Source organism: Nematostella vectensis, chromosome 1 (genome assembly GCF_932526225.1).
Source record: "Nematostella vectensis chromosome 1, jaNemVect1.1, whole genome shotgun sequence".
NCBI classification, from domain to species: Eukaryota; Metazoa; Cnidaria; class Anthozoa; order Actiniaria; family Edwardsiidae; genus Nematostella; species Nematostella vectensis.
The window spans coordinates 3,221,785-3,235,453 of NC_064034.1; the positions used below are offsets into that span (position 1 = coordinate 3,221,785).

At 38.5% G+C, this 13,669-nt stretch overlaps 2 protein-coding genes across 3 annotated transcripts; one reads left to right on the forward strand and one right to left on the reverse strand.

Moving 5' to 3' along the window:
- The first annotated feature begins 1,007 nt into the window (after positions 1-1,007).
- Positions 1,008-10,431, forward strand: LOC5506257 (IQ motif and SEC7 domain-containing protein 1). Of its 2 annotated transcripts, XM_048728381.1 has the most exons (18): positions 1,008-1,328; positions 2,524-3,344; positions 3,661-3,847; positions 4,177-4,338; positions 4,447-4,528; positions 4,674-4,706; positions 5,342-5,504; positions 5,834-5,898; positions 6,401-6,481; positions 6,622-6,741; positions 6,821-6,929; positions 7,201-7,244; positions 7,438-7,515; positions 7,591-7,618; positions 7,864-8,076; positions 8,561-8,640; positions 8,723-8,825; positions 9,573-9,741. In XM_048728381.1, exons 1-18 carry the CDS (start codon positions 1,108-1,110, stop codon positions 9,578-9,580), a joined length of 2,598 nt encoding a protein of 865 aa, XP_048584338.1. In that variant the 5' UTR covers positions 1,008-1,107; the 3' UTR covers positions 9,581-9,741. The 2 variants fall into 2 exon arrangements, with proteins under 2 accessions (XP_048584338.1, XP_048584337.1); XM_048728380.1 differs by lacking the exon at positions 8,723-8,825 and having other exon boundaries at positions 9,573-10,431.
- A 145-nt stretch (positions 10,432-10,576) lies between these two features.
- Positions 10,577-13,555, reverse strand: LOC5506264 (coiled-coil domain-containing protein 77). Its single transcript, XM_032374608.2, has 4 exons — positions 13,303-13,555; positions 12,633-12,951; positions 11,417-12,165; positions 10,577-11,201 (listed from the first exon to the last, which is right to left on the reverse strand). Exons 1-4 carry the CDS (start codon positions 13,492-13,494, stop codon positions 11,052-11,054), a joined length of 1,410 nt encoding a protein of 469 aa, XP_032230499.2. The 5' UTR covers positions 13,495-13,555; the 3' UTR covers positions 10,577-11,051.
- Positions 13,556-13,669: the final 114 nt, after the last annotated feature.

The following is a 13,669-nucleotide window of genomic DNA, read 5'->3' on the forward strand; positions in this document are numbered from 1 at the left end:
TACAAATAGCACGTCTATTGTGAACCGAAAGTGGCCGTTGTGTGTGTGTCTGTGTGTGTGTGTGGGGGGGGGGGGGGGGGGGGGGGGGTCTGGGGATACGGGCCTAAGTTAACGTGCCGTGTGTGTGTGTGTGTGGGGGGGGGGGGGGGGTCTGGGGATACGGGCCTAAGTTAACGTGCCGTGTGTGTGTGTGTGTGTGGGGGGGGGTGCTGGGGGTACGGGCCTGAGTTAACGTGCCGTGTGTGTGTGTGTGTGGGGGGGGGGGGGTCTGGGGATACGGGCCTAAGTTAACGTGCCGTGTGTGTGTGTGTGGGGGGGGGGGGCTGGGGGTACGGGCCTGAGTTAACGTGCCGTGTGTGTGGGGGGGGGGGGGGGGCTGGGGGTACGGGCCTGAGTTAACGTGCCGTGTGTGTGTGGGGGGGGGGGGGGGGGCTGGGGGTACGGGCCTGAGTTAACGTGCCGTGTGTGTGTGTGTGTGTGGGGGGGGGGGTGGGGGGGGCTGGGGGTACGGGCCTGAGTTAACGTGCCGTGTGTGTGTGTGTGGGGGGGGGGGGGGGGGGGGGGCTGGGGGTACGGGCCTGAGTTAACGTGCCAGTTCATGAAATTGATCTGATCCTGGGCAAGGCTACAGATTAAAAATACCGATGACCTCTTAGCTTGCATAGCCAAATAAGTGTTTGGTGGGTCCGCAAAAATTGCTAATAGTGAACAATTTTTTGAGTGAGACATTTTTTAAAAAAATTGATTCAACCTTTTTTTTTCCCTCTACAATTCGATCAAATCTGAGTCAAGGAACTCTAGCAAGACTACAAGTTTAGCTAGAAAGTGTATCAGTGAAAAAGCAATCTGTCTGAATCAGTGTCAGGAATATTGAAAGGTGGGGGCTGGTGTATGTACTTACCAAATTTGGCTCAAGATAACCATTATCAGATTTGTCAAGTCTAGTCGTCTCGCGTGCAAATAAATCACAGCTTTGCACTGTGATTGGCTATATACAGATCACATGACCATGCACCCCATCCACAAGGGTATAGGAAGTAAACAAGATGGCGGGCAAACGAGCTCTCGAGAACACGCCAAGTTGAGCTTAAATTGAATTCAATTACTATGGCGTCTCAAGACGCCACTAGAGAAGCACTGGGACTTATAGAGAACCTCAAGATATGTATTCTCAAGCAAGACCAAATAATACGGGCAAAGAATTCTGAGATTAAATCGTTGAATTCGGCTGTTGCAAGTTTGGAGGAAGAGAGGAGAAAACTGAAACAGGAGTTGGCTAAACTGAAGGGGGAGACTTCATCTGTGGTTTCAGATGATGACGAGAAAAGGTAAATTTTGTTTGAGAGGAACAAGCAGCAAGAAGTGTCTGAGATAATAAGGTTGTGCACAGTCGAGACTGAAGAGGTCACCTTTTTCGATTTTAACGAGTGAGACGTGCTCAAATATTCCCAAAGATTTCTCATCGCAAATGGCCAATAAAAAGTATGTTTATTAGTTGCGATTACTCGCTAAAGCACTATTTCTATAAATCAATTTTCTTTGATTCTACGGTTGCATGTTTTTTTATTGCATGAAATAATTGGTGCCGGTCCGAGAGATCGTGTAAAATGTTTCTTATCATAAACGCTTTATGCATTATCTCAGCGAGCTTGAAATATTTATCCGTTCATTTCAACGTGTTTGAAGACGTCAACACCAGCTTAGAAATAAAGGGTATTAAATTCTCTACTGTCAGCCGAAAGAATAGTTGGATATTGTATGTTGCTATTGCACAGTTGGTGGTTGATTGAATAAGTATTACTTATATAACTTACTTTATAAGTAAGCTTAATTAACTTATATATATTTTTTCGAAGTGTGCAATAAAAGTACATTTCTTTTTAAGTGAAATTTCCGTTTCCCGTTGGTTTCACTTTTCGAAATCCACTTAGAGTCTAAATAAACAGGCAACCAATGCTGTAGTTAATAGGACTTCTATTGATACATCTGAAGTGTTAGTAAACAATTTGAAATTATGTTATTGTTAATAATGTCTTAAGTCTTGACTAATGCTTTGTCTAAAAAAAATCACATTCGTTACTCCCTATATTGTGCATGTTAATTTTTCCATATTTATCATGATAGAAATTGGGGTCAGGGGTAGGAGCAGGAGTTTTCCCCAAAAGCTATAGGGCTTTTTAGTTTCTTGTCAACCATGCAAGAAATATTTTTATCATATTATGTAATTGTGTTTTCTTCATAATTAAATAACTTCAGTATTTAATATTTATGATTTTCTGAAAATGCTCACAAAATTAAAAAAAGATAATAAAGTGTTTGAGTCTATAATAATTTATTGTATATTTTTTTTTCTTAAAATATGATTGGCAGGTTTAAAACTTTTAAATTGTGTTGGCGAGACCCCACCTCTAGAAAGGTAACATCATTATATGTAATAACAGCAAACCCTGGTTTTTAGAATTCAGAATTGTAATTTTGTAATGCAAATGTGTATTCCAAACCTCCTTCTTTTTCTATCTTCAGTAATGACCACGTACGTACACCACCTAAAGATGGTTCATCTTTCAAAACACCCCCAACTTCTCCATCTATACTTATCACATCAGAAAAGGGTGGTCAGAATGCCTTACTTGCATCTATTAAATCCACACCTACTCTTTCAAGGAGAGAATCTGGCAAAGGTAGCTTAAAACGAGGAAGCGATGTTTCAAGATCACAGTCATTCAAGAAGTATGAGTTGTCCTCTGATTTGATGGACAGGACCATACAGGTCTTGGAGAGGAAATATGGGGGTAAAGAAAAGGCCCATGATTCAGCGAAGGTGATACAGAGCTACTGGAGGCAGTATAGTATGAATAAACGATTTAGAAGATTGAGGACATACTCTGAGACACCCATCAAAACAGGAGCATGGGTTAAATCTCATAGCGATCCACCAATAGTGAATGACACTGTGGTGCAAAGAACACCAGTTCTGAGAATAAAGACTGCCCATGTTACTGATAAGGACAATCGAGTTCGGTCTGTGCTGATTATTGACAATATATCACAAGCTCCAGACACTCCAGCTACGTTAAAAAGTTCATCTGACTCTGTTGTAAATAGTGTTGGTTCCGTAGGCTTGGTCGCTGAAGGTGCTTTAGTTCAAGAGGAAAGGATACCATTTGAAGAAGATGATGAGAAAAGTAGTGAAAAATTCCAGGAGACGGAACATTACTTGAAAGTGGAAATGAAAGCTGACGAAAGTATTGTTAATAGTCCGAGTGGAAGTTTTGATTCTGATACACACATGAATGGTGATGTGCAGAGAGGAAGAGGACACCTTGATGAGTCTGATGATTCAGGTGAGAGATACTATGACATGTTGATATTGCAAATATTTTAACAGAATTTATATTTTTATTTTTTTAATGCGATCACAGAAATGTGTTATTTGTTGTTAAGGCCAAGCTAATATTATAGTAAAAATAAAATGTACACTTCAATCAGACTGTGAAATCAAAATTGTATTATTATTGCAATGATGCCTTTTTATTCTAGCCATTATTATATTAATTATGAGTCCAAATGCATTATCCATCTTATAATTATGGAGTACACCAAAATGTAATGAAATAGGTATACCATAAAATATTCTAAATTATGATGGTTGCCTTCTAGCTGGTGAGGATTACCACCCTCCAATGGATGCTGTTAGCCTGGACAGTGCAGATGGGATTTGTTTATCCTCAGAGAAGGCCATTGCCCAAGATGCTGTCAGTATCAGTTCTGAGTTTGATCCAGTGCCAGCGGCAGATCTCAAACCACAGAAGCTTGAAATGAGGATTGGCATTAATCAATTTAATAGGTATTTTTTTCTGCCTGTTTTCCTTTTTGCAATAAAATGCAATGCAATCCAATGCATTACAATAATCTTTATTTATAAAGTGTTGCACTATAACTCTCTACATCTGTCTGTCCATCTATCCACAGACCCAACCCACCCATCCATCTGTGACTCTATATGTCTGTCTCTTTATCTTGTGACTCTATTTGTCTGTCTCTTTATCTAACTCTGTTCCCATGCATAAGAAACCTGGAAAAGGATACTTTGTCTTTTTTTTATCTGCCTGTTTGGCCATCTCTCCAACCGACTGTCTGTCCACTTTTTTATGTATTGATGCTCTTGTTGCACAGAAAGCCTGAGAAAGGTGTGACTTACCTGATTGCCCACCAAGTGATAGATGATAATCCAGAAGCTGTGGCAAAGTTTCTCCTGTCAGAACATGGAGTCAGCAAGCAGCGACTTGGGGAATACCTGGGGAACCTGCAGAATGATTTTAACATGGCCGTTCTAAAGTATGCCAGCTAAGCTAGTGTTTACCACAAAGGGGTTTTTGGCACTTGTTGTTGATTTTTATGTGCTGTATGATAGAGATAAAATGATGAAAAATTGTTCTTTTTCAGGTGTTTTGCTGAGAGCTTTGATTTCACTGGGATGGAGATTGACGTTGCCCTTAGGACATTCCTTGCACAGTTTAGAATTCCTGTAAGACAACATTGATTTGCACCAAACACCACTTCCTTTTTACAGTTCAGAATTCCTGTGTGACAATACTGATTCCCACTTAACAGGATTATTGCTCACTCCCTGATTGGCAAAAATAATTTTGACAATAATATTTATTCAACAGGGCGAGGCACAGAAAATTGAAAGATTAATGGAGGTGAGCGCATACTGCACATACTACTCAGTGGCCAACTACTTGTCCTTTGTGAGAATCAAAGCGTACCATAAACCAAGAATGTCAACTTTAAGAGGATCCATTATATGGAGAAAATTCCAAAGTTTTTTTTATATAAAAAAAATAAGTATGTTGAAAATGCACCATGTGGAGAACACCATGCTGCTGTCATTTTGCAAGATAATGCCTCCACTGCTGGTCAATGCTAGCAATATTTGCATGTGGCATAACATCCTCGGGAGGATACTAAATGCATGGGGGGAATCCAACAGAGCCACAAATTTCACTTATGTTAACAACAGGGACCCCAGAGACCAGTGGTAGCCTACAGTGGTAGGCTAAACATTTGGCCAAGACAAACAAGTATATATCTGGAGCCCTAAAAAAAAGATCTGGAGCCCTTAATAAAATCAACCCAAGTCAAAAAGTGGTAGGTGCTATATCACTACCAGCCCCTCCCTCTCCGCGGTCCCTGAACAATACCAAAGATAGCAACTTGCCATGTAAAAATGACTCTGGATTTTGTACCAAAAAGCATTCAAGTCTCAATGAAAATTACACCCCCCCCTCCTCTCCTTAATGCTTAAATAATTTTCTTTTCATTTTTGGTTTCAAAGGTCTTTGCAGAGCAGTATATTTCCTGTAATCCCACTGACGACACCTCAGCTCAGGATAAAGTTCTCATCTTGGCTTTCGCAATTGTGATGTTAAATACAGATTTACACAGTCCTAATGTCAAGAAGAGAATGACAGAAGAAGATTTCATCAGGAATTTAGAAGGTTGGTGTTGTCTGTACTAACACATACTTATCACTTTCCCAAATGGCAATTTCACAACAATGCAATTGCACATAATTGTCAGTTGAATAGAAATGCATTCCTGATACACCATCCATTTGCTTCACCTTTACTTCAAACCTGGGGTAAATTTAATGCTAAATTCACAAAAATACTTAAAAAATACACCATTCTATCACAAGTAAAGATTTCAAATGCCAAAAATTTAAAATACAATCATGGTAAAAACTGGATAACCCCTCAGGATGAATGTTTTAGACACTTGTTTGATCATGTAACAATTGATTCATGGAGATTATTACCTATTACAGGGACAAATAATGGTGGTAATTTCCCCTCTGAGAGTCTAGCAGGAATTTACAGGAGAGTGTTCAAGGTGAGATCAAGTAAAAAAGCAAGCTTTACAAGATATATAATATTATACTATCTTTAAATTCTCTAAATTTAAAACACTATTCAGGCCATTAGACAAATGTTTTGAGATTCCACAGTACAAACAGTAGTATCAGTAGATATAACCTTTATACTTATGTTTATCTGAATAATGTTCTCACATTACCAGCTGTATGAATTGTTTGGACTAGCTTATAGGCAAACAGAACAAAATGTGTTTTACTGATAAAAACTTTGTTCTTTTAATTGAGTTAGTAAAATGCAATCACACTTCTCTTCCGCCTAATTCCACCTAGGACTTGCATAGAAGGGCAAATCATTCAGTTATCAAACTAAAAAAAGTACAAGCATCCTAGCATGACTATGGGAACATTATCGTAAAGCTTACCACTTTCTCTAAAATATGGGGCTCCTCTAAACATTATGTTAATTATTTTCCCTTGTATTAATATGATGTTGTTCCTTTTTGTTAATTGAATGAACAGAAAGAATTTACTCCAGCTAGAGACCATGTGACTATGACAGCAAAGCTGGAAAAGAAGATTGTAGGGAAGATGCCATGGACTGTAAGTTTTCTAAGCTGCCAAAATGGTCGTCTTGTCACCCCTCCTTCTCAACACGAGCTAATTGTTTTTTTATTTCACACCTTAGCGAAATGCAATAACTATTGGTCCTAACTCTCAATAATGTATTGTTTGCCCCCTAGACCCTTGCAGCCCTGCACAGGTACCTGAGAATGCTTACACCTTTGTTTGAAATTCGGGATCCAAACAAGAAAGAAAAGACCCACCCTAGAGTCATTTTTGTTTTCAATGATATGATAGTGGTAAGTATTATCAAGTATGTTGGTCCTGCCTGTTTGGTATCAATATCCATTCAAACTTCGTGTTTTATGTGTGTTTCAGGTGACGAAGGAACGAGGCAGGCCTGGCCAGAGAGATGGCTACCATTTCTACAGTTACAAGCACTCTTTCCTCCTATCTGGCGTCAAAATATCTGTTTTCACTAATGATTGTAAGTACTCACAAATAATAAAAGCTGTTAGGTCCCTTCCTCTTATCCATTAACAAAATATCTGTATATTTTAATGATTGTGTCTCGACTAGTAGGGTGTTTTTTAATGCACTTTTCTGGACGTATACCTTCTTTCACAAGCTAATTTAAAAACATAGAAAAAGTTATTTTTTTTAACGACAATCACCTAAAGTCTATTTCACTATTACCAATATACCCTTATACAGTATATAGTCATCACATAAAGACTTTTTTGCTTCTCTTTCCTCAGACTATCCATGGGGCATCCAGTTGTATTCTAGGCTACAAAGCCAGGTAGGTATCACATATTTCCAGACAACTAGTAATGGACCTCAGTGAGTGCCAAAATCCCTGCCCTAGTTTCAAGTCAAGACCCCTCCCTAGCCCAAACCGATGAAAGCAAAGAAAGCATATTTGGTGGCAACTCAAAATTTTAAGGCTTTTATTGTCCTGCACATTTGCAACTACTTTTTTCTCTTTCTCTCAGGTTGTAGCAACGTTTAATGCCACCGATGAGCGCACGAGGAAAGTGTTTGTTGAGGAACTACTGGAGTGCATTGAAGAGGTGATTATCCTGACATTGATATGTGGTGTCTTTTTAGCATATGTCATATAATATATGTTTTTTTTTCTATTTCAGACAAATGCCATGGAAAATGATAGAATAGGTAGGTGAAATCCAAGTGTATCAAGTGGAACTACCAACAATGAGGTGGTTTTATTTATAAGAATGCATCTGCAAAAGGTTCCAAGGGTATGAGAGATATAAGGGGATTCGTAGCTCTTCTACATTTCTCCAAACATTTCGGCTTGAAAGAGAAATTTGCCTGTCCTTGGCCAAAGAACTGCTAAGTTTCTTGTTATTTTCTTTTTTTTTCTTTTCTCCCCATAATTATTTTCCTGGATCTACTAGCAACTGAGAAGCAGAGGTATATGGCTGGTGGCAAATTCATACGCACCCCAGGTACCATGACACTACCTCACCCAAAGAAGAGTCGGGGCACATCGCAGCCCAACCCAGACGCCATAAGTCTGCTGGAGGGAACTTTCACCAACTCACTCGGCACGGACAGCCTTGTTAACAGCAAACACCTCTCTAATTCCATGCTGAATATCAGCGATGCAGGTAAGTGCATCGTGCTTCTCCCTTGATAGCAGGGGCTTGGCCAGGGTTTAGGAGCAAGGGGACAATGACTATCAGACTTTTGTTAAATACCAGAATCAGAGCTTTTAGTTTGATAAACTGCTATCATGAGACTCGATTATTAAATTGTTTTTGTTAGAGAATCCTTTATCTGGTTATGGGAGGTATAAGCAGAGTTTGAGTACCATACAATCTTGCTACAGTAGCCCGCAGCCATGTAACAATTTAAAACATATCACGTTAAAGAAAAATCTGAGACCCCAAGACAGTGTAAGAAAAAAAACACAAGACTTTGAGACCCCTAAAATAAAAAAAAAGAGACTTCAAGACTTGTGTAAAATATTCCAAGATTCTGAGAGTTTGCGAAATTTTAGCGAGACTTTCAAAATTTCTTGTTACCCATTGCCACCCCTAGATGGGGGTCTGTTGGATTGCCATGTAATCTATAGTCCTTTTTATCTTTTAGATACATCTTTCTCATCCGAAGGAGGAAGCTTCAAGAGGTGTAACAGTTCCTCATCGCTGGACAGTGCATTTGTTGATGGGGTGGGTTGTCATGTGTTAAAAGAACAATAGAAAGCCCTTAATTAATATTTTATTGACTAACCAACTCTAACCTTAACCTAAGGCTGAGCCAGAGCCTGCAAACACAAAAAAGAAGCCAGCTAAGAAACCATCAAAAGAGGATCCAAAGCTAAAGACCCAAAAGTCCTGGCTCTTTAGAACAGCACGTAAGTATAATATAAGCTAACCACTTTATCTAACATTTCCTCTATCTGATCTCTAACACCTCCCAATACTTCATTGAAGTTCATTCGTCAGTGCTTGCAAATGAAAGGTTGAGAAAATGTTTGATGCAGTAAACTCCTGCATATAAAGACTTGATATTTTTTGGACAAAAAGGGCTTTTTTTTTTTACATACATCGAGCAATGACAGTCACTATAACAATAACATACTGAACAAACATGACCACAATGTATTCAACTGTAGTATACTATGCACCAAACTTATATGATATGTACCTTTTCTCTCGTTTTGACTTTAAATTTTGACATTTGAGTCAGCTTTTAAATTGGACATATTCTTCCCCACCAGGTTGATTAGGTTCTTATAAAAGGGTGTTTAAAATGCCAGATATAAGCTAGGTTTTTAATCTCTAGGTTCTTATAATTATGAGGATGTTCACTGTATGTATGTAGGATGTAGGGTTAATTTGATATGTACCTTTTCTCTCATTTTGACTTTAAATTTTGACATTTGAGTCATCTTTTTAATTGAACATATTCTTCCCCACCAGGTTGATTAAGTTCTTATAAAAGGGTGCTTAAAATGCCAGATATAAGCTAGGTTTTTAATCTCTAGGTTCTTATATGCGGATGTTTACTGTATGTATGTAGGGTCAATTTGGAAACTAAAACAGGGCCACCAAACCAACATTCAAGACCAGCTTTAAATAGTTTTTTATTTGATTCATAGGATATTAATAGTGATTCCCCAAGGAAATATACAACCCTGGAGCCATCAATGCGCAAGAAAAGCCTGTTCAAGAAGTGGCGTTCACGGAACAGCAAAGGAAACCTACCAGGCTCTCCACTTGGCAACCCCAGTCCAGAACCAATCAGGAAAAGCTCAAACACTGCATCAAGAAAAATCAGTACTCCAACATAAGAATAGATGATAGTTATCAAGTTAGTAAAAATAGTCTCAGAGGCAACGTGTACAGTTGACGGAATCGTATAAGCTGGTCAAAAGATATCCCTGATTTCTTTCCCAGTTGTATAAAAAATTGCTATAAAGAATGTCCTGATTTTAAACACTTTTTTTGTAGAATTGACATTGCACTACACTTTGGGTTCAAAACAAGACAACAAGGTTCTAGCAGCATTTCTCATGGGCCATGCACTAAAGTTTGTAAAAAAATTGATGAGTAGTGCCCTAGAATCCATGCTCAACAGTTCTCATTCTTTTCACAGTAACAAGGGACAAAGGGAGAAGTCTAATTCCATAAATTTGTAGAAATAGTATTCAAGGTTGTTTTCAACAAAATTAAGAGTTAGGAAAATTGCATACAACTGAGGCTCAATAGATTCATTGTCATATCGCCATAATGGACCTATTTACATAATAATGTTATTTTTGGGAATTTTTTTTCAGGATGGGGTGAACTGGATGCTCATTAATAAAGAATTAAAAATTCTAGTCTGTATGAATGTGGTAATTACTTTTACGAAGTAAAATTGAATGCCATTTGCCACTGTGTAATACCTGTTCATTGTTCACTTTCTAGAATATGTAATTCCCTTTTAATTGTTTATTAAATACTAAGTAAAGAGTTTGAAAGTTTGATCGTTTTTTTATGGTTACACAGTCAAGACCCACAAAACCATGCCATGGTTTAAAATTGCAAGAAATGTATCATGCTTTTAGAGGTGAGGAATTCCACTATATCAATAGTAATTTTTTTATCCATTTTTTTCTTCAAAACATTTTAAACAATAAAAGTTTCTAATAAATATTTATATGTTTAGAACTATGTACAGTAAAAAATACCTTACAGATAAATGTACAGTTCATTGTTATGTACAGTTTACAAAGTATGCAATCTTGTGTCCAATTTCTCATAGACTTCTAGGCCCCATCGTATTCATTCTCATGACTCACACATTTTCACCTTGTGAAAACCATTAGCATGCTTGAGAAACCAATGTATCACAGTGCCCCCATCTCACATATTCTATGACTGTTATATCCCTCTCAGCAAATCACACCTTGCACTGCATCAGTAGTAAAGACATCTTTGTAACACAAGCACTTTTGAATATTTCACTATAGTCACAAAGTCTAACATTTTGGCTTTAACTGCCTTACAGTCTCTATCTAATCTCTATCAAACTTGCCTTTTTACTGTGAATGCAGCAACATTTTTTTGCTATTCGGGGCATCTTTGTTAAAACTTCAAGCCATATGTCTAATATCATTTTCTATTGAGTAAATCTTCGCCTTCAGGTTATGCAGTTCCCCAACAAGATGCTTCGATCTCCCAGCTGTCCGTCGTACATTCCTCAAAACTTCCTCATCGTAGTTGTCTCCAATATTTACAGTAACCTAAAATGAGAAGCAGAAACTGAGAATAGTCATCTTTAAACTGTGATTTTCATTTCTATAACAATAGCGGTCCTCAATTAAATAGAATGGAAAATTATGAAATGGCAAAAACTGTTTGCATTACCTATAGCAAATGCTAATACCAGGCTATATCTAAGTGTTTCTTACACCTTTCTATATCAGTGTGTGGGGCCATGCTAGTCTATTGAACCCACCTTAAAAAGCTGCTTTTCAACGTCCTTCAGTTTATTTCTAAGCTGCTTTATGTCATTTTTGAAGCCTTCCACCTCCAAGGCTCTCCTCTTCTCCAGTGCTTCATATCGCTGGTTCATAAGCGTCAACCTCTTGCCCATTTTCTCACTCCTTTCTTTAAATATCTCCTTGCTTACATCAGTCTTTTCCCTAATTCTTGACAACTCCTCTTCTAACCCAATGCATTGTTCTCGGTACATTTCAGCAAGTTTTTGAGACTGTTCAAGTTGATCTTTCAGTGAGTGTACAGCATGCATCTGTGCTTGCCTTGGTTCCATTGGTTCTCCTCCAGACACTTCAAGTATGCTACTCACACCTGAAATATCAAGCTCTTCCCGCAGATGCTCAATCTCTTGAATGAGCCTATCCCTATCAACCATCCAGTGCCTTTCCTTGGCACGCAATTCATACTTTAGTTCGAGAAAGTCCTTAGTACTCTCATAGAGTAAGCTCTGGGTGTTGTGTAGCTTATCCTGCAGGGTTTTAATTTTATCTGCATCACGTTCTCTCTGTGCATGCTGTTCCTCCATGCGCACTCTTCGGTCCTCTAGTAATGCATCTGTCTGCTCTTTGGCCGTTTTTGTCTGTTCCTCTAACTGGGCCTGAAGTGATTCTATTTGAAGAAGAAGAGTCTGACGATCCTGAGACGGGCTTCTTGGGGCAGGACGCAAATTGCCAGATATTTCCTGCTCAGTAGCTGGTCTTTTTGTCCCTAGGAAAGTTAACAGAGAAACTTGGCATCAAAAAAGAAAACAATATGATGGATATGACTATGATAACAGCATTTTGAAATGTAGGTATATGTACCAAACCATCAAATAATACAATTCAATAAACTTTGCTCATGCACTAGAAAAAAAAAATACTTGGTGCCACTGCATGCAAGCTATAATTGGCAGAATAGTAGCAACCATGTGGGACTACTAAATGGTTATTTGGTATGCTTGCTTTTAGGGTTCAGGCCTTCTACAGTCTCTGAAAACAGGCATCACCAAGTAACTGTGGAGAGAGGCTGACTTGTAGTCTAGTAGTGGTGATAATATTATCAACTGTACTGACTTGTAGGCTATTAGTGATGATAATATCATCAATTGGGCTGACTTGTAGGCTAGTAGTGATAATATCATCAATTGGGCTGACTTGTAGGCTAGTAGTGATGATAATATCAACTGGGCTCACCTGCTCTTTTATGCCCCCCTGGACCACGTCCACTCAGTGTTTCTGAACAAGTCTCAAGCTTGTTTTGTTTGATGACAGCTTTAGCAGGAGGTTGCTTGTGAAAGTAGGTTATCTCTGGTTCTGTTGCTTTTGACAGACTCAACAAATGCTGTATTTTCTTTCTATCCTCAAGCTCCCTGATCTTCAGTCTGTCATTTTCAGCATAAAGCCTGAGAACATGCTCACGCTCTTGGAATAGATACACTTGCATGTCACTGAGTGCCTTCTGGAGCTCAGAGATCTCTTCCTCACGCTGTCGTAGCTCCCATTGAGACTTATGCTGAAACCGAGAAAAAAAGGACAATGGATACCATTTAAAATGTAACCTATTTACCAGCAAGTAATAATAATATACGCAAAATCTATACTATCGGCAATCGTTCCGTCTGATATTTTTCAGGAATTTATCTCAGTTGAAGAAAAGTGTGTAAAGAAATATGGTGCAGGAAACATAAATTTAAAATATCCAAACTCACTAAACTTCCATTAAGTATTTTTCGACAGAAAAGCTTTACGTCTTGTCTTTTATTGCAGATTGAATAAAATAATGTAGGAGGATCCGCAATTTAGGTCTTTTCCTTTAACGTGAGTAATAGACATTGTAAACAAGTGGAATCTTTGATCCGCCAACCTGCTCCTCGTAGGTGCACTTGTATCGCTCCAACTTGTGTACCATTTGCTCGTGTTCGCCATCGTACTCGGCTATTTTCTTTCTGTAATACTCTAGTAGCTCCTTGGAAGGTCTTAGATGTCCAAGCCTCTGGTTGATGGTGGGGAGAGGCGAGGAATCTTTTTCTACTTCGACATCTTCGAAAGACGCCATGTTTGAATTTCCGCGCTAAACGAACTTCAAAGTACAACATTAGTGTTACTATCATTAAATATCAGCCGCTGTTTTATCGCGGGCGCAGCTACAATGACAACAAAAGTAAAACAAGTCGAACTGGACTTTTTTATTGTCACATATTTCAGAAAAAGCTAAGAATTTTGAATATTTT